This window comes from Gambusia affinis, linkage group LG13 (genome assembly GCF_019740435.1).
Source record: "Gambusia affinis linkage group LG13, SWU_Gaff_1.0, whole genome shotgun sequence".
Lineage (NCBI taxonomy): Eukaryota > Metazoa > Chordata > Actinopteri > Cyprinodontiformes > Poeciliidae > Gambusia > Gambusia affinis.
Window position 1 is genome coordinate 20,877,047 of NC_057880.1, and position 18,679 is coordinate 20,895,725.

General features: G+C 37.4%; 1 protein-coding gene across 7 annotated transcripts in view; it reads right to left on the reverse strand.

Annotated features, from left to right (window-relative positions):
• Positions 1–13,143, reverse strand: part of LOC122842399 — a 42,620-nt gene extending 29,477 nt beyond the window's left edge. For 5 of the 7 annotated variants that reach the window (XM_044136212.1, XM_044136215.1, XM_044136214.1 and 2 more), the window contains exons 1-10: positions 12,497–13,143; positions 11,605–11,691; positions 9,725–9,853; positions 5,815–5,961; positions 4,531–4,722; positions 2,489–2,575; positions 2,184–2,302; positions 1,984–2,098; positions 692–769; positions 500–615 (exon numbers count right to left, since the gene is read on the reverse strand). In XM_044136212.1, the coding sequence (XP_043992147.1) occupies positions 500–615; positions 692–769; positions 1,984–2,098; positions 2,184–2,302; positions 2,489–2,575; positions 4,531–4,722; positions 5,815–5,961; positions 9,725–9,853; positions 11,605–11,691; positions 12,497–13,006 (1,580 nt within the window). In that variant the 5' untranslated portion in view covers positions 13,007–13,143. The remainder of the gene's footprint in view (positions 1–499; positions 616–691; positions 770–1,983; positions 2,099–2,183; positions 2,303–2,488; positions 2,576–4,530; positions 4,723–5,814; positions 5,962–9,724; positions 9,854–11,604; positions 11,692–12,496) is intronic. The other 2 variants (XM_044136216.1, XM_044136217.1) reach the window with 2 other exon arrangements.
• Between the last annotated feature and the right edge of the window lie 5,536 nt (positions 13,144–18,679).

An 18,679-nucleotide genomic window follows, 5' to 3' on the forward strand; every position in this document is an offset into this window, starting at 1 on the left:
AATGTAACGTCTTTTGTTCCAGAATAAAATAACACTTCTTATAATGTTTCCTTCTGTTATAAACAATAGATTCATTTATCTAATGCTAAGGCAAACTGCTACTACTTCTAAAGAATATTAGCTTATTGTACAACTGTAACAAAATCCAGCCGACATGAAAAACAAAACAAAGAGTCATTATTACGTGTTGGAGATTTTTTTCTGATAGGGTAAAACTCCCAGTGATGTAACAGCCTGGATACAAACTGTGTGCTATTAAGCAAACAAATAATGACTCCATAAAGTTACAAAATATTCTTGTTAATGTTTTTTTTCATCTCAGATCCAGCAAATTGACTGAGATGATGTCACTGTTTTAATGGTGAAAACAAAGCAAATTAGTGTAGCAGAGTTGACGTAATTTGTCTGTCATGTGTATCCATCTTCCAAAATCATTACAGAAGTTTGCAGCTTTTCACCCCAACGTGTGGAACGCACTTCATCCTCACCGGTGACGTACCTTAGATCCCTCTGGAGGAGCGTCCAGCAGTCTTTCACCTCGGCCTGCTTCTTTGTGACGCCGGCAGCCAGGCCGGGGTGCAGTTTGGGCAGCTGAGACACGCTCACATCCAGCATCTATCGGACACAGGCCTGCAGGTTAGGCGGACGGCTTCTGGAGCAGCATGCAGAATAGGAAAAACTCTGTTCTTACCATGATTTGACCAGCAATGTCGCGGATTTCTTTGTCGCCAAAGGTGTCCAGGTCTTTGGATGCAGACATGCTTCTCCGCTGTTGGGAAAATATGTTAGTTATCATCATATATTTACTCGTTGGATTACGATTTTTCTTTTTTTTACTTATCTTGTATTTAGCTTGAAACTGGTTGCATTTATTGATGGCATTATTTCTGTTTTGTCTTATAATCTTGTTTATTGACCTCATATTTCCAGAACTTTGTATGATTTCAGAATAACATGATGTGAAACGTACACATTGCAGCATTTATAGCATGTAGACAAACTAAATTCATAAGTTAATTTCTTGTTAGAGATGGAGACTCAAAGTTTCGAGGTGTTTTTGCCGGTTTGGAAAAATCAATCAATCAAACAATCAATCAAATTTTATTTGTCTAGCTCCTTTCAGCAACAAGGCATTTGAAACTGCTTTACATTATAAAAACACAAAAATACATTACATTTTACCATCATTACACATCAGATTATTGATTAATGATTCATGATTATATTTCAAAAACAACTTTAAACTGCTGGGTTTTTAGTCTAGATATAAAGGAACTCAGTGTTTCAGCTGTTTTGCAGTTTTCTGGAAGTTTGTTCCAGATTTGTGGTTGAATGCTGCTTCTCTATGTTTGGTTCTGGTTCTGGGGATGCAGAGCAGACCAGAACCAGAAGACCCGAGGGGTCTAGAAGGTTGCTATGACAACAACAGATCTTTAATGTTGTATGGTGCTAAGCTGTTCAGTGATTTATAAACTATCAACGGTATTTAAAAGTTTATTATTCTTTGTGCTACAGGGAGCCAGTGCAGGGACTTTAAAACTGGTATTATGTGCTCGATCTTCCTGGTTTTAGTCAGAACACTGACAGCAGCGTTCTGGACCAGCTGTAGCTGTCTGATTGAGATTCAGACCTGTGAAGACACTGTAGCAGTAATCGATGCGACTACAGATAAACACATAGATGAGTTTCCCGAGGTCTCACTGAGACATTAGTCCTCTAATCTAAAATATCCTCATTAAATCTCTGCAACGCACTCAGACGTGTATATAAGCAAGATAATTTCCTTTCTTAGTTAGAAGTTCAATAAACTGCTCTAGTACTTCTCCTCGATCAAGTAAAACTCTTTGAAACAAACATTTGTTTTTGTCTCGGTTTTGATTCTGCCTTAACACAAATTTTTGTAACATCTGCTAAAACAGAGAGTGCAGTTAATAAGAAGCTCTCAGAACATAATTATAATTTTGTATTGGTAAACAACTTTACCATGCTGCTTATAGCATCCAGAGTATTATCAGCCTGCTGGTAAAAAGACGACATCTCCAGCGCGACCTGAAGGTTCTCGTGGTAGTTTTTCAGGTAGGACTGGACCTTCAGCCACCTGCATGGAGAACATTACGCCTTGTGGTTTCAGCCTGAAGGTATTACATGAAGCATTTACATTTCATGTAAAGCACGGAGCATACATTTTATTGATGTGTTTCTTCCTGATGGTGATGTTTTTGCTATCTGCCTTCCCCAGTTTCTCCAGCTTCAGGGCCAAGTTGTTGATCTCTTCATGCAGGTTTCTGTGGAGCTGCTCATCCTGTCGCAAAAAGAACAGAGAGAGACTTTAGTTTCCCTTCCTGAATGTCCTGAAGGTCTGTTTACAATCAGACAGGGGACACTGATATATAACGCTGTTACCATTGGGCATGCATTGTTTAACTGGTACAAAGCTTTTGTCAGTGTAAGTTATGCATTATTTTAAATTCTTTTTTACAAGGCTGACCTGTTTGAGATCCAGAATTCTCCTGGTGAGCTGCATTTTGTCAACATTTTCCCCCAGGACACTCACCAGACACTGCTCCTCTTCCTTCTGTCACACAGAAAGTTACTGTTTATAGAAGTGGTTTTTGCAAGAAATCCAACAATCACTTATTTTCAGACACACAAGTGGCAAAAAAACAAAAAACAAAACGCATTACTTATGCAGCAAGGAAGATATAAAACAGAGTTCTGGTCAGAGCTTTGCATTCGGTCATCCCACAGGCATGGATGTTACATTAGCTTCAGGGAAGGGGCTCCAAAGTGCAGCGTGGAGTTCTTTAGAGGCCACTGGAGGGATTTTGTTCAAATTTGAAACAACAGCAGACGAAGACGGACAGCGGACACTTTTTCAAAATATTTTAAGGTGGTATTTTTACTGACGCATTAAGATCTTCTTAATTATTTCTCTTTAAACTTCATAGGACCAAAAATATACCAGATCTGCACCCAGAAACAGACTTGAGCACATCCATTAATAGCAAGTGTTTTCATAAAAAAGAGACACCAATGCCTTCTTGCCCAAGACAATGGAGAACAGAACCTTTTTTTGATTAAATGTGAGGAACAGTTTTTATAATCAGACCATTTTTTAGTTTTATTAAAATGTTTATTGTTGAGTAGGCAAAGATGGGACATTTTTAAACCCCCTCCCCCTAAAATGTATTTTTTTTGTGGTTCATCTGTATTTTCAACATGAAAATTTGGCAAAATGTTGTTGATGTCTAAAAAAACACGTGGGCTCAAAATCACTGAGGTTAAATTATTCCTTTTTCTTGAAAACGAATAGTTCAAATGCATCAATAAAGGCATCAAATGCATCCCCACTAAGCTGGATACTGCATTTAAAATGAAGGTGGAAAACATTAATTCTGAATGATGAATGTTTTACAGATTTCACAATTAATCTCCTTCATTACAATCCCACAAATCATCATCCATTCCTCTCTCCCTTGTGTCTGACACAGACAGGAACAGAGCGATAAACACAGACGTAGAGTTTACTCCATGGCTTGTTTTTTGTAACGACAGGCAGATGTTTTAAATGGTGAGTATGCATGTTCAAAAAAATGAAGACGAAAAAAGGAAATGTCTTCAGGATACTGAGTGTGTTTCCTGTATAAGGAAGACCCACTTGAGTACTAATTATCTTAACAACTGTTGATCAGGTTGTGTAAACAGTGTGTGAAAACAGTCTCAAATTACCTGTGTGTGTGTAATGCTGGATTTGCAATCCGTGTAAGCATCTTTGTGTGTAGCTTTGGAGAGTTGTATCTGTGAAATATGATTTGTAACTCCAGGTGATTGTAAATATGTGGTCAAATGCTACACAAATCCAAAGAAATTACAAATACAAAATGAAAGTACACACACACACATTTAGAATTTCTACAAACGTTAAATTTCTACACACAAATTCTTAACTTCAACCTCACAAATCTGATAATTATGAATTCAAACCTTTTCCTACGTCCACAAATGTTAAATAAGTGCGCACGAGTCACCTGATACACAGAAAAAACTGTATTTACGCACAGATCGGGTTACAAGTGCACAAGGATTTTTGGGACTCGTTTCACTCTTACAAACCGCCTCAGATTTGTGCGTAAGTGGTGCGTTTAAATGCTAGTGTAAAGCTGGGTCATCTGATTTTTGCTCAGAGCCTAGTGTTTTCATCCTCTGAACGTTTGTCTTTGTGCTTGTGACAAAGAAATTTTCTTTTTACGGTTTACTAATCATGTTTAGCAGATACAATAATCCAACGTTACACACAAAGATGCTTATACAAATTACAAATCCAGTATTACAATCGCACAGGTATTTTAAGACCATTTCCTCTCTATATATATCAAAGGGCTTTGTTATAATTGCTTCATTAGCTCTGCTTTATTACTCTATTTTGGATAACTTGCAAACAACTCCAGAAGATAAGAAATGGGTAAATTTGTAGGTAAACAAATGAATAAATAAATTTATATTTTAGTTTTAGAAAACATGGCTGCTTACCTTCTCTTTAATCCAAGCTTCCAGTTTGTCCACCTTCCTGTTGAATTCCTGCAGGCTCCTGGCTCCACCTAGAGCGTGCGTCTGATTTGCGGCCATCTGCTTCAGGGTTTGCCATTGCTCCCTGAGCTGACTGAGCTGTTTCTTTACCAGGTCGGACATTGGGTTCAACTTGCAGATCAGCTGTTCACCCAGCTTTAAAGAAATAAGACTCAGTTTATTTGAGAATTATTACGACAATTCAAACATTCCAAACATCATTTTGATCTAGAATAGTAAAGGTGGATATATATACAAAGTGTCTTGCAAAGCTATTTCAACGTTTCCACAGCATTAAAACAAAAAGCTTCAATGTTTTCTGCTGCAATTACACCAAATCTTCAAGGACTCTACAAATGTAGAGGAATGTTTCCCTGTTAATCTGGATTATGTCAGAAAGCAGAAATATTCAAGTCCAAATTTGAGTTAAATTTATGGCACCTTCAAACCTGGTTATACTTTAACATAAACCATCCGATTGTAGAAATGGTTGTATATCTGAACTGAATATCGAATAAATAAATTAAAAGATTTGAAATAGTTCAACATTTAAATTGAAGATTTAATTAGAAAGCTTAATTTGTGAACTTCAAAGAATAATAATTATAGTTTGATACAATCTGGTGCTTTGACTGACTTCTGATGGCAACTGGTTTTATTTAGTAATGTCATTTTTTAAAATAACCAAACAAACAAAAAAACAACAACAAACAAGCAAACAGGAGGTATAATTAAAATGAATACATTCGAAAACAGAACATAATCAATTGGTGTCACAACAAAAATAAAAATGATTAATATGTGTATTAGGATATACCTTCTTCTTTTAATCATTATTTTCTAATTTGAATTATTTTTCTCCTAGCGTCACAGATAGTTTTGGGGAAGAAGTGGAAAAGAGAAGAAGAAAATAAAGCAAACAAATAGAAAATTGAATACAGCTATGGCTGACTTCTGATGGCAGCTGCTTTTATTTAGCCCCGCCAGAGTAAATAGGACTGAATACAAACACATGCTGTGTTTTTTAGGCTTTTATATATAACAAAGAACTTTCCTTCCTCTTATTAATTGTGCAATTTTATGTCTGTTAATGAGATAAAGTCCTAAAAATGTACAATGAAGTTTGTGAACGTAATGTGACAAAATGTAATCATTAATTTATGCCATCTTAATACATTTAACCAGACCGCTACCACATATATCTACATATTTGATATTTAAATCCTGAGAGCGCAGCGGGTTTGTGACCTGGTTGAGCTGAATCAGGGTGTTCTCAAAGTCCTTCAGGTCTCTGTGAAGCGTCTGTGAGGCTTCCTCCCAGTCATGCAAGGGGCGATGCTGAACATTACATCCGTCTTTCAGGTCTTGGAGTTTGCTTTTCATCCACGCTTCTGCCTGCATCACAAAAAAACACACAGACTGTTTCAGATGTTCATTACAGCTCGTGTAGCTGCTCATTCATCATTACACCGGGATTCAATTTCACTTTACGCTTGAGAAGCATTTCTTTTTATCATTAAATCCCATTATTAAGTGACTGTGGTGTGTTTTTTACTCTACCCTACAGTGTTATGACGGTTTGGGAACATGAAAAACAGCCTCATGTTCTCCAATGTCATGCTATGTGGAGCGGAGGTTTGTCTTGGCTGGAGCTTGGACTCGGTTGCATAAGGCTTTGTCTTGAAAAGCTGCCTTTTCCGTCAGCACTTCGCATGAAGTAAGAAGGCCGCCAAACAAGGTGGCCAAAATGTGAAATATCTGAAGGAGTGTGTTTGCTTTCTTAAAGAGAACATGGTATGGAAGTCAATGAGCCACAAGAGTCTGAAACACACAAAAAAAGTCCAATAAATCAGGTCAGATTCTTGCTCCTGTCAGAATGATCCCACATGAGACATAACAGCGATAAAATCAGAAGAACCTCATATACTGCAGAGTGTCAAATAAAGGTTAAAGCCACAACTAAGTGACAATAACGTCACATTAAAACATTTTCTGGAGAAGTTTAGGGTAAGAAAAGGAGAGAACGTTATCCTGACTTCTAAATCTATAAAATACATCAAGGGTGAACACATGATTGAGCCACTTTTGGGTCATGGTTAAAGAGTGATGTTACTCTTCCCCGGAGAAGGGGGTCATTAACTTTCTGAAGCACTCCCACCCTCAAGCTGCAGAAATATTACTGGGTTAAACAGAGGGAAAGCAGCTTCTCACAATAGGCTTGACCATATCTGCTCACAATGGCTCTCATGGCATTATAATGACCTCATGCAGGAAGTCTACGATTCGCTTGTTTCTTCCTGTCCACTCACCACAACAATGGTTTGTTTATCAAAATGTGCAATTAGGGTTTGTTCTAGTCACAAGAAATGGAAACAAAAATGTCAGCTTTAAATAATCACCACTGAAATAAACCTTCCTGAAAAGCCTTTAATCAGAATGAAAACTTTGGGAAATGGTTACACTACCCCACATGTTTTGTTCTCCATTTGTGAAATGTTTCCTGGTTTCTACCAGTCAAAATATGATATGACAATACAATATTGCACCACTAGATGGCTAAAAAAGTAAGGACAACAGCTCAAAAGAAAAAGTTCTGTATAGAAATTAGAAAACCTGTGGGATTTGATAATTGTTCTTATGCTAACTACAAGTCATAATACAAGCCAATAAAAATCAGTTTCTCTCTGTTTTACGTGTTGAAATACAAAAGGAAAGTTCTCAATAGTATTATTTGTGAAACTACTAAGGAGATCATAAATTTACACAAAAGCTTTTATCACTTAATATGTACACAACACAACAGCCATGTATGGCAGATTCGTAAGTTAAATTTTTCCTATTAAAATTCCTATATAAGGAAGGATTCTTATTCTATTTCTAACTCTGAAACTGGAAAATCCTATGAAAGGCCATTTTGACCCGATCCACCATTTTGTATTTTTGTAGTTTGTGGTTGTTTTTTTCCAAAACTTTTCAGGCACAATGAGAAGTCTGCCACTGGAAATTTCATAGGAACTGTGTGTTGATTCATACATATTTTTACTTTAAATTAAATGTGTTAAAAAAAAACTATTCTTGGATGTTATTTTGCATTAGATTTAAGTATTTTTATCATTATTTATCTCCAAATCTCCTCAAATACTATGTTGCAGTCGATGGAGATGAACTGGCATGCAATAGTTGCTTTTACTGATATGAAGTGATTTGCTTAAAGAATATCAAATGGAGATTAACATTAAAACGACATGGGGCCAAAGTTTGTGTTGATTGATGAACCCAAGTCTATTCACTTCTAGTATTACAGGATTCCCCAAGTTTGCGAATTTTCTTGTGGAAGTTAGTTGCGGAAAAACTAGTCATGGGTAGTAAATCAAAAATATTCCACAGAAAATGCAGCTTGCAGCTGAAATACCTCGCTATGTGTAAAAGTTAATTTGGTGTTTGAACTATTAATATAGGAAATTGTGTGCATTTTTAGAGGAAGTCTGAAGTATTTGCAAATTTTATTCACCAAACTCTCTCTCAAAACCAATGTAACTATTATTTTATCTCACATCTTCAGCTTAAATTTTAGGCTTGGTGAAAATACAGTCTGGACAAAGCAAGTCAGATGAGGAATAGTCCATAAAAACAGTTTCAGTGTTCTGGTTCATGTGGATCATTGTTTCTTTCTGCTGTATTATTTTTTTACTGCAGACTGAGCTCATGTCTGACGATTACGTCACACCTGAAATGAACGAGTTCTAGTTGATTTGCTAATTGTTGCGCAACGTATTCCTTGGTCAAAACTGCCACTCAAATAAAGCATGAAATCAGCAAGATTATATGGTTTCATTTTTCTTTATGTTGGGTTGTGTTACATTAAATCAAAAACACACTTTGTGAACATGCGCTTTCACATTTTGAATGCACAGACTGGGCAGAAATGCGTCGTTAACAGTAGAGAGCAGTCACAAACACTAAATCCCTGCAGTCCTCAACTCAGGTGTGACGTCATTCCCAGATCCGAGCTCCACCTTCCGAGATAATCTCTATATCTCCATGTTTTAATAACTCTTTGGAAAGTGCTTAATTTTCAAGGGGTGGTTTTAGAAAAAAAATATTGAAACCTGGAGATCTTTGTTTGGCAAGGTTTCTGCAGTGGACAGAAAAATCCCCTTTCAATAAGTTAAATCTTCACCCCTTAAAAACGTCTATCACCATGCACATTTTTCACCTTTCAAAAAGGAACACAACTTGGCTTGAAATAAAGTTGGAGATTAAGTTTTTTTTTCTCCACTTTTTCGATTATGAAACAGCAATGGTGAAAGGCGAGATGTTTTGCAGAGCAGCTGCAGAAAAAGATACGTTTCTCCATTAGGCGACCTGCTTTTCCCTCGTAGCGTGAACCATTAGGGGCCTTTAAACGTCTCTGAATGGAAATCTCACTTCCACTTTCAGAGCAGTGGAGCACTAAATTATTTGCAAAAACAATAGCAGTCAAAAACATCAATTATCGAAATATAGTGCATTATTAGAGAGCTATACTTCTTTTTTCTTTTTATTATTTTGTTAATGTTAACAATGTGGAGCTACTTTCAGCTCAGCCATATGTCACATGTTTCTTTCAGCGGACACATCCGAAATGAAATTTCTGTGTTCGGGAGTTTACCGCGTATCACTTGTTCGACAGAGATCTGATGACAAACACGACTGCTGGAGAAAATGTCGCTCTGTTAAACTCCATGAAGACGTCTGTGTGTGCTCCGGAGTGGACGCTGCGATGAGATAACACAACCAGTTGCGCTGCTTGGCTGAGTTTCTCTCAGCCATAGGCGTGAATAGACGGAGCCAAACAATGATCTCATCCCTAAATAATTGGTTGTGGCGGCTTCCCCTCCCTCCCCCTGCTGAACACAGCTCACACAGTTCTTGAGACAAAATAAGAACCAGTACATATTTTGTTCCCACTAGAGGGTCACGCAGAAGGCAGCTTCCTTTCTGATTTCATCTCAGCAGCATTACTTCATGTTTTGGAGATGAATTTACTGCGTTTTCTTTCCATCAAAGGAGATTAAAAGTCCCGATAAGCTACTAAAAAGGGTTTCATTCATGTATACCCAGCTTTACAGTAGGCAGAATAAACATTCATATTGTATGTTTGCTTTGCTTGTTTTACCTGCAGTGCTTCTTTGTTGAAGAGAGAGTTTCGCTGAGTGAAGCATTCACTGTGGGATTTAGCCAGCGCTTCATCCTGCTGACTTTCTCTCCTCTGAAGCTCTTTTTTCTGCAGCTCAAGTGGTGAAATCTGTGTGACCACAAAACGCACAGAAGAAGGTAAAACCAAGGCAAGTAAATACCGCCGTTACTCTAGTAATAATAAATGCGTCTAATTACACCAGTAAATTTAAATTTGCTACAATTATATCTTCTGAATTAAAGCACGCATGCATTAGACCCCCAAGCCAGCAGGGGGCAACCGAGAGTAAACTCTGAGAGAAAATTCAACCAATGACTAATTAAATTTTTCTTCTTCCATATTTCCTTACAGGTTTGGTTCTTTGTAGGACATGGTGTAGCGTACATTGTTTGTTAATAGATAAAAATGCTTAAATACAAGCAAAATTAAGGCCATGGTTTAAGTTTATTAATACGAAAGGGTTTGTTTACAGATAGGAAATGAAAGCAAAAATTATTGAATAGAGGCACAAATTGATAGAACAAATCAGAGCCCCTTTGAGCTTGTGTTGCTGTTTTATTGTCAAACTTTATCAAGAAGCAGCAACTTTTCACCTTTTACCACTTTAAAAAAAAGAAATTTAAAGGAATTTTAAATCAGTCGACGAGTTTCCTTTTTAAAAGAAATTTATCATCTTAAAAGAGTTGATGACTGTGCAATTTGTAACACATAAAACGTTTTCCCAACACTGTTACTCTAGCGACCTTATTTGGACATTTGCTCCCAAACATGATCCCTTCCCAGGAAGCTTTTTTCAAATGGTTTTAAGACTGCATAGATGGAAATGGCACGCCAACCAAGTTTTTTTTAAATTTTTTTTATTACATAGTTGCAGTCCAGTTAATGAGGTTTGGGTGCTCCCAGTAGCACAGTCTAAGTCGTCCACAGTTCACAGTAAGTAAACTAAGCTAATCAACGCTAAGAATCGCCTCTGCGCTCAGATCAAACTCTGTTTGGGATCCATTTGGTCCTGAAGATATCACAACGTGTTGGGTTGTTCTCAGGTTCCCACCTAACAAAGCCCTCCTGTCAGCACCATTCAAAGTGAAATGAGCGCGGCTGGCACAGTTACAGTAACGGAGAGGCGTTCCTCCTCTCCCCTCAGGAAACATCTGGGCACGAGGAGGAAGCAGGAACCAACAGATCCGGGTCAGTTTCATGTAAATATTCACCTTTGAAGGGGAATATACCAAAAATATTTTGCTACGAGCAATTTCTCTGTTATTTACAACATATGGGTGGAGGAAAAACTAGCTGGTTTGGTTGAGAGAAAACAAAGTGATGTGTCAGATTAGAGAGAAATGAAGCCAGAGCTTAGGAGACGTGTTATTTTAACTCCTCAGTGAGGTTTTTCTTTTGTTAACATCTTCCCTGACTTCATGTTTTCCAGTAAGCCCTGCCTCTTCCAGATCTGCTGAGCTTTTCATACCTAACATGCACTTTAATGCCACTTCGATGCGCCAAATTCTCTGTTTTCAAATATTTCATTTCTAAATGTTAATGGTTATTAAACTACAACTTGGTCAGAGATTAAATGTTTATATTTTTGAGTTTTAATTTAGTAACATGTTTCAAGTTAACAAAAGCACAAAAAGTCCATGGCCATCTTTTTTTTATGTCTTTTTATTGTTTGGTGGGTCTTTGTCGTATTTTATTTATTTTACTTAGAAAAATCTGTTAAAATGTGACTTTCGTTTGGTACAAATAATCATTTGGGAGCCCAGAATTTATTTGCTGTTACAACTTTTCACTCAGTTAACAGAAATTAATGCTTTTCTAACATGTGTTCACTTAAAAATAGCATCAACTTAGGATCTTACCTCGACTGATTTCTCTCCATTTAGTTTTTCCCAACTTTGTTCCTGTGCAGGCAGAAATACATTACTTCCCTCTTTGCTGAGTAAAACCTAAAAGTCATATTTGAATAAACAGTAACATTTTTCAGTAGACTACAAAACACAAACTATGTTACACTCATGTTGCATAAATGTTTTATATAAGTATAAATATATCTATGTACTACAAAACTCTCTGTAATCTTATATTGTTAGTTTGTCAGTTTGTCACTTTTCTTAAAAATTAATAATAGCAATAATAATAATAATAATAATTTTGTTATTGTTGCTATTAATTTAATAATTATTACTATTATTATCATCAAAATTTTTCTTCTTCTTCTCATTATTATTATTATATTATTATTATTATTATTATTATTATTATTATTATTATTATTATTATTATTATTATTATTATTATTATTATTATTATTATTATTATTATTATTATTGTGTTAATTTAGAAAACAATTATTTAATTAAGATTAATTTTAGCCCACAACGAATAGCATTTTTTTCCTGTCAATTTTAATAAATTGTTATTTTTCACTATTGTGTTGTACAGAAAAAAAGATGATTTTGAGATAACGAAATGTTTATTTCAAAAAAAAAAAATCCTTCATCATTATCACCATAATCAGTAACATTATTTATTTATTTGTTAATATTTTAAGAAATTAATTCCTAAACATTTTTTGTTTATTTTATGTAAATATCTTTTATGCTTTTACAAAATACATTCGCTGATTTTTATTTTTGCTTTCACCCTTAATCAAATTAATTCATTAATCCAACTTAAATGTATTTAAACAAAAAAATATACATTTTGAATATATAAAATATCAATAAAAACAAGTGATAATGTCTTTTGTACCTTAAATTGAGAGTTGGGTTTATTTTCGCAGCTAACTTCCACGATTCTTGGCAGATGTTGATCTGGAGTGCTGCTGCTGCTGCTGCTGCTGCTGCTGATGTTGTTATTGTTGTTGTTGTTTCCAGACGTGGCGCATGTGACTGGTCCCAGCGCTGTCTTGGAGTCGGATTGGTCTTTGCTTCCAGAGATGGTGATCTTTTTGATGGATCTGGAGACGGCAGAGGGAGAGGCGATGTTCTGGTTGAGGTGGTCCTCCGCCGCCACGTGCTCCGGCTGGATTTTGACGGGGGCTGCCTGGTCGACGGTCGGTAAAACAAGACGGGAGCCATGTGCACAGACCTGGGATCTGCTGAGGTAGAGTGAGTTCAGGTTGCGCTGTAAAACGCAATTATCCAGAGCCTCACTGGGCAGATAACTCTGTGGAAACTCCTGGCATTTAGTTACAGAAGGAACAGAGAGCCTGGTTCCAATGGTGAAGGGCTGCACCTTCCTTACAATACTCTCAGACATCCTGGTAAAAAATATATAAAACTCACTTATGTCCCCTAAACAGCTGTCCAGTCTCTTGCTCAGAAAGTGGAGAGAGAGGGAGATCAGTTCTCCACCTTCTTGTGCATGTTGAGAATGCACAGGACACAGCCCAGGACGGCTTCCTTTGACTCCTGGGATCGAACGCGCTCCCAGATGTGCCTCAACACCGTGCCAAGGTGGGCAGCGCCTGTCGAGAGGCTTCTCCTGAGGAACTGAGCTAGAGAGCCTGCCAGTCTGCTGCTGAGGAGCCTGATAACCAGGGAGCGCAGCAAGATGAACACTGGCATGCTGCCTGAGCGTGCTGCGCTGAAGTATTGGGAGGAAAAAAAAGAGAAAAAGGAAGCTCGGAAAAGGAGGGGGAGAGAGAAGGGCTTGTTAGGAGAAGGGATGAAGTCACCACTTCGTCACTCTGCCTCTCCTTCTCTCTCTCTCTTTCTCTCTCTGTCAGAAGTGACAGATCAGGGAGCTGTAAAGCCTGGCTGTCAAAACTTCCCTCTGAACCCAAGCAGAAAAGCTGCTCTGATAAGCAGCAGAGAGCAATGGCGTCAAGGGCTGTTACCTCTGTTAGACCTCTTTGGTCTCCACTTATCCTCCATGAGGTAATGTCCTCAACCGAATCACCCGCACACACTCCCACGCTGCGTCTCCCTTACCTCCGCTTTGATGAACAAGCTTTGCCCCAAGGTGTTGTGCTGCTTGCGTTCTCGAGAAAAGACACCAAAGAGCAGGATGAGCTTCAGAGGCTCATGGCAGCTCAGTCAGTCCAGGAGTGATAGACTCAACCCCAGACTCTAGTCCTTCCCCCATCAGAAGGGAGCAGTTGTCTCACAGGTCACAGCTGAACGGAGCAGAGCAGCTTTGTCACCACAAGTGTGGAGTGTTTTCTGGTGGAGCAGCCGAGCAGATGATGAAGCCTGCCACTCCTTTAGGGTCGCCGGGGTTTTGGAGAGCAAATGTTGGGCTGACTGATTGAAATAACAGAAGTGGTTTGCTCCTGACAGTATCAGGGGGGGCAGAAGGGGATTAAGAGGGCAAACAACAGAGAAAATATTTGCAGGGAGCAGAGGGGAAAATCTGCCTCTGTCCTTAAAAGGAGCTCTCACTCTTCACACCGCTGCTCTCTGACTTGACCTCGGCACCTGCCTTGAAGACTCTCTCAGCAGTACAAGCAGTCATTGTATACCCCTTTTCCAACACTTGACTTGTAATTCCTTGAAAAAAATCATAATACCTCAAACTTCAATGTATTTTATTAGGATTTTTGGGTCATAGACCAACACAAAGTAGTGTTAAAGGGGAAGTATTATGTATTTTCCAGGCATATAGTGGCATTTTATAGCATAATAAAGTAACAATGTTACCTTTGATATACATAAAAATGCTCTATATATTACAGATGACACAGTGTACAATCTGTGTTTGTGATCTGTGTTTTTCTCTGTGTTTTTGAGTTCTCTGTGTGTTTATTTTGAGTTTTTCTGGGTTTCTGAGTCTCTGTGTTGTCCTGTCTCCCCTTGATTGTTTCCCAGGTGTGTCTCGTTTCCTTGATTACCCTCTGTGTATTTAACCCCACCTGTGTCCTTTGTTTCTCGTTGGGTCCTTGTCTAAGCTGTCACATGTGCTCGTGTCCATTAGTGTAGCCAGTTGCTGCCTGTGTTGAGCCCTGATCTCTGCTCAGCAGTGCTGCCTGGTTTTCGGACTTTGTGTTTTGGATTAAAGTCATCAATTCATTTCTACTTTGGGTCTGCTGCGTTTTGCCTCACAACCACCTATCACACCACTTCATGACATTCTCCTAAGCCTTGTATCTCTGCTTCTCCTTCAGAGTTACTTGGCTGCGACTTCAATTAATGCTCTCCTCGTCATTCCCTTTATATTTCCAGATGATGGATGAACAGTGCTCTGTGCTCAAAGATTGAGATATTGTTTTACAACCCAAATCTCAACAACTTTATCCCTGACATGTTTGTTTTGAGATTTTGTTCATTTTGAGATTTTGGCTTCTGAAAAACTCTTGCCTTGTTATTTAGAAATAACAAGGCAAGTTATTGCCTTGCCCACTTAGGCAAGTTATTAAGGCAATAACTTGCCTTAATAACAAGTTGTTAAGGCAATTAATAGTAATTATTAAGGAGGAAAGGAAATGTTTGATTACCAAGTTATTGCCTTGTTATGTATTTGTAACAAGGCAAGTTTACAAATAAATTTGTAAATTTGTTATTTACAAATAAATTTGTAAATTTGTTATTTACAAATAAATTTGTAAATTTGTTATTTACAAATAAATTTGTAAATGTGTTATTTACAAATAAATTTGTAAATTTGTTATTTACAAATAAATTTGCAAATTTGTAATTTACAAATAAATTAGCAAATTTGTAATTTACAAATAAATTCATAAATTTGTAATTTACAAATAAATTCGTAAATCTGTTATTTACAAATAACAAGGCAAGTGTTTGTAATCGATTTCATATATGGGGCATCACAGTAAAGGGGGTCGATTCCAAACCATGAATCATTTTCTTTCTTCTTTGTCTTGGTGTGTCATGTCAAATCATATTAAAATACATGAAGGTTTATGGTTGTATTGCGACCAAAAGCTCTACTGTTTTGAGTCTCTGTAATGTAGTGAAATCATAGAACGTCAAAACATCCATTCTCTTTTTTTCTGATCTCCTCTGTGCTCATGTGGTGGTTTTTTAGGAAGTATAACCAGCCAGCAGTGAGACAGCACTTTCTCAGCAGGACTCCATTCGACAGTCGCAGTCATCATGGTTAACTACGCTTTTAAATGAGCTCTGGTTTCACGATGAAGTCATCTAAAGAAGAGTTTTATGTGCTGCAGCTTGAAATCAGAGAAACACTCTGCACACCCTGAGAAGTTACTCACAGAGAATGGGTGGAGTTCATGAGGTTTGGCGAATTTTAAAATGGCATCTTCTTGCGTTGGTAGGCAAGCGACTCTTTACGAAAGCAGTTTATGTGTTCAGTGGTTACGGAGTGGGTGACTACCTCTATTTTGGTGAAATGCCAATTGTGTACACTGTTAAATTAACTCTTTCTGCCTTGACCACGCAACATTTTCTGTGCACAGAAAATAAGAATTAAGTGTCTGCTTAAGAAGCGCAAAGTGCTTTAATGGTGTAAGCTAACTTTGTTTTGCAGACTTAGAAGTTTCATTTTTGCAAATTGCTTCAGTTTCATTTAGAAGTTGTTTTACTTCTAAAAGAACATCAGTGAAAGTTGCAGCAACATGGAGATGAGTTTAGGGTAAGCTTATGGCCAGCCTCAATGTACAATATGCTGACATTATAATAATGTTTCCACATCCAGATCATGACAGCACGAATCTGCATGTCACCTCTGTCTCCCTAATCCATGATTCACCTTTTTTATATTGTAGTCTTACTACATCAAGATTCTCAAAGAAATTAGTTCAGTTGTGTCTGCAACCTGACTCATTAACTGCTTTTTACCTTCTGAACAAAGCAGACTCCGAGCTAGCTGGAGGAACAACGTTTTCCTCTTCTGGTCAATCTTATGCAACCCCATCTGGGATTACCAGAAAAACAGTGCAGGGAGAGTTTGATCTTAACATCATTTGTTAAATTAGTATCATAAGAAGTGGACATATCAGAAAAAGAAACCAGAACTTAAGTGCAAGCATTTTAACAAGAATTGGATGTGTTTACAGCTGCAAATATTACATAACCTTTCGTGAAAAGAGAACTTGAACATTTTTAATAAATACCTATTACGGTAAATTGTAATTATGTTTAAAGAACCACCATTTCATTTCTGCTTTTAGGTTTTATAACTAAGAAAAACATAAAACATTTACAAAAAGTGGATTGATACGTTTACTTCTATGGGATATTATTGTTTGTGAAAAGGATTTAAACAAAAAATGAAAAGAGCTTAGTTTCAAATGTAATAAAAAGAAATATCGCTGATACTTTATCGGCCGATACTAAACCTCAGACCTCTGTATCGGTGTCAGAAGTGAAAATAGTGGTTCAGTACATCACTTGAGCACCCAGAGAGAACAACTGCAGCCCCATTTCTGGAGTTAGTTTGAAAAATAGTTAGGGTAATAAAATTAAATTACCTTGATTTTGTTTTCTTATTTACTATCTAAACATTTTAAAAGGACGCAAATTTGTTTCTTCAGAGTGACTGTGTGATTAGATTTGAACCAGGTGTTCCCTCTCTGCCAGCTCAGTTGGATTACGCTACTGTAACACCTTCCTTATGCTGTTTACCCTGCAGTCCTCCTCCTCTTCCTCCACACACTGACGCTGTTTTCCCCAACATTTAAACCCCAGCCTGGATCTGTCTGCACGTCAAGCATGCGCACCTTAGAGGACAGGATGTCAAAGCCAGCAGATACCAAAGCCTCCCAAGATGATAATGAAACCCCGATGCTCCCTCACCACAAACCCTAGTCAGTGATTGCTTTGTTAGATACCCTCCTCTTTTCGGAGAGAGTAAATACGACTTGGAAGACTTTTTGGGGGGGTGATGTCACCGAGGCTACCCGCATAAAAGGAGGATGATAGCTGTGGTGGAGGAGAAAATATGTATGGCAGAAACAGGGGGGTCTGTACTTTTCCACTCGCTTTATGTCATCACAAAGGCATGATCGGCCTCTTGGTCAAGTTTCAGCACAGATAAGGTTGTGATTTTGCTTCGGATCACTATCACTACAGAAAAAAAAATGAAGCTCTGCGATTGGCTGATAGAATCCTAAAATACAGCGGTGCATGCCATGTCAGACCCACACTGAATCCATCATTAAACACACAAAAAACAAACGATCAGCATTATTTCTATCTCGTTAGAAGCCTAAGGTCAAAGACAACATGAGGTAATGCATCGGCTGTTTGAGCTACAAAGCAGTGAAAGCAGGTATAAACCTGTCTGTGCTTTATTCCAGTATGAGGAGAAAACAATACGCATTAGAGAACATAAAGTCTGTATTGCAGGGAAATACATGTTACTAAGAAACAGTATTACAAAATGTTTTAAATGTTTTCACATCGGAATCACAAAGAATGTGCAGTTCTGTAAAAATAATAAGAGACCACTTCAAATGATCAGTTTGTCAGATTTTAATCTTTATGGGTATATGTTTGAGTTAAATGAACATTGTTCTTTTATTCTATGAACTGCCGACAATCTGCAGCAAAAATTAGGTATTTATTTTCAGAAAATTCTGAAAAAGATGCAGTTCTTTCAGACCTCCAATAATTGAAAAACCCCCAGTTCATATTCATTTAGAAACAACAGATTTAGAGATAGTCTAACTCAGAGTAGTGTATGATTATAAAATATGAGGAAAACAATATGATTTTTATAAAGAAAATCTGAAAAAGTGTGGCAGAACCTCCTTTACCTGCAGCTGCAAGTTTATTGGGGTAAATCTCTACTGTTTTTGCACTTCTAGACTGGAATGTCTATGCAGAATAACTACTAGACACAGTATGTCAAGGTTTCATGTTGAAAATGGTGTGTTCAGGGTAATTTACCGTGTTTGTGTCTAGTCTTCATAAAGTTGTTTGTTCACTAATGTTCTCTAACAAAGGCCTTCATGGAACAGCTGGATTTATACTGAGATAAAATTACACACAGGTGAACTATAATTTCTAA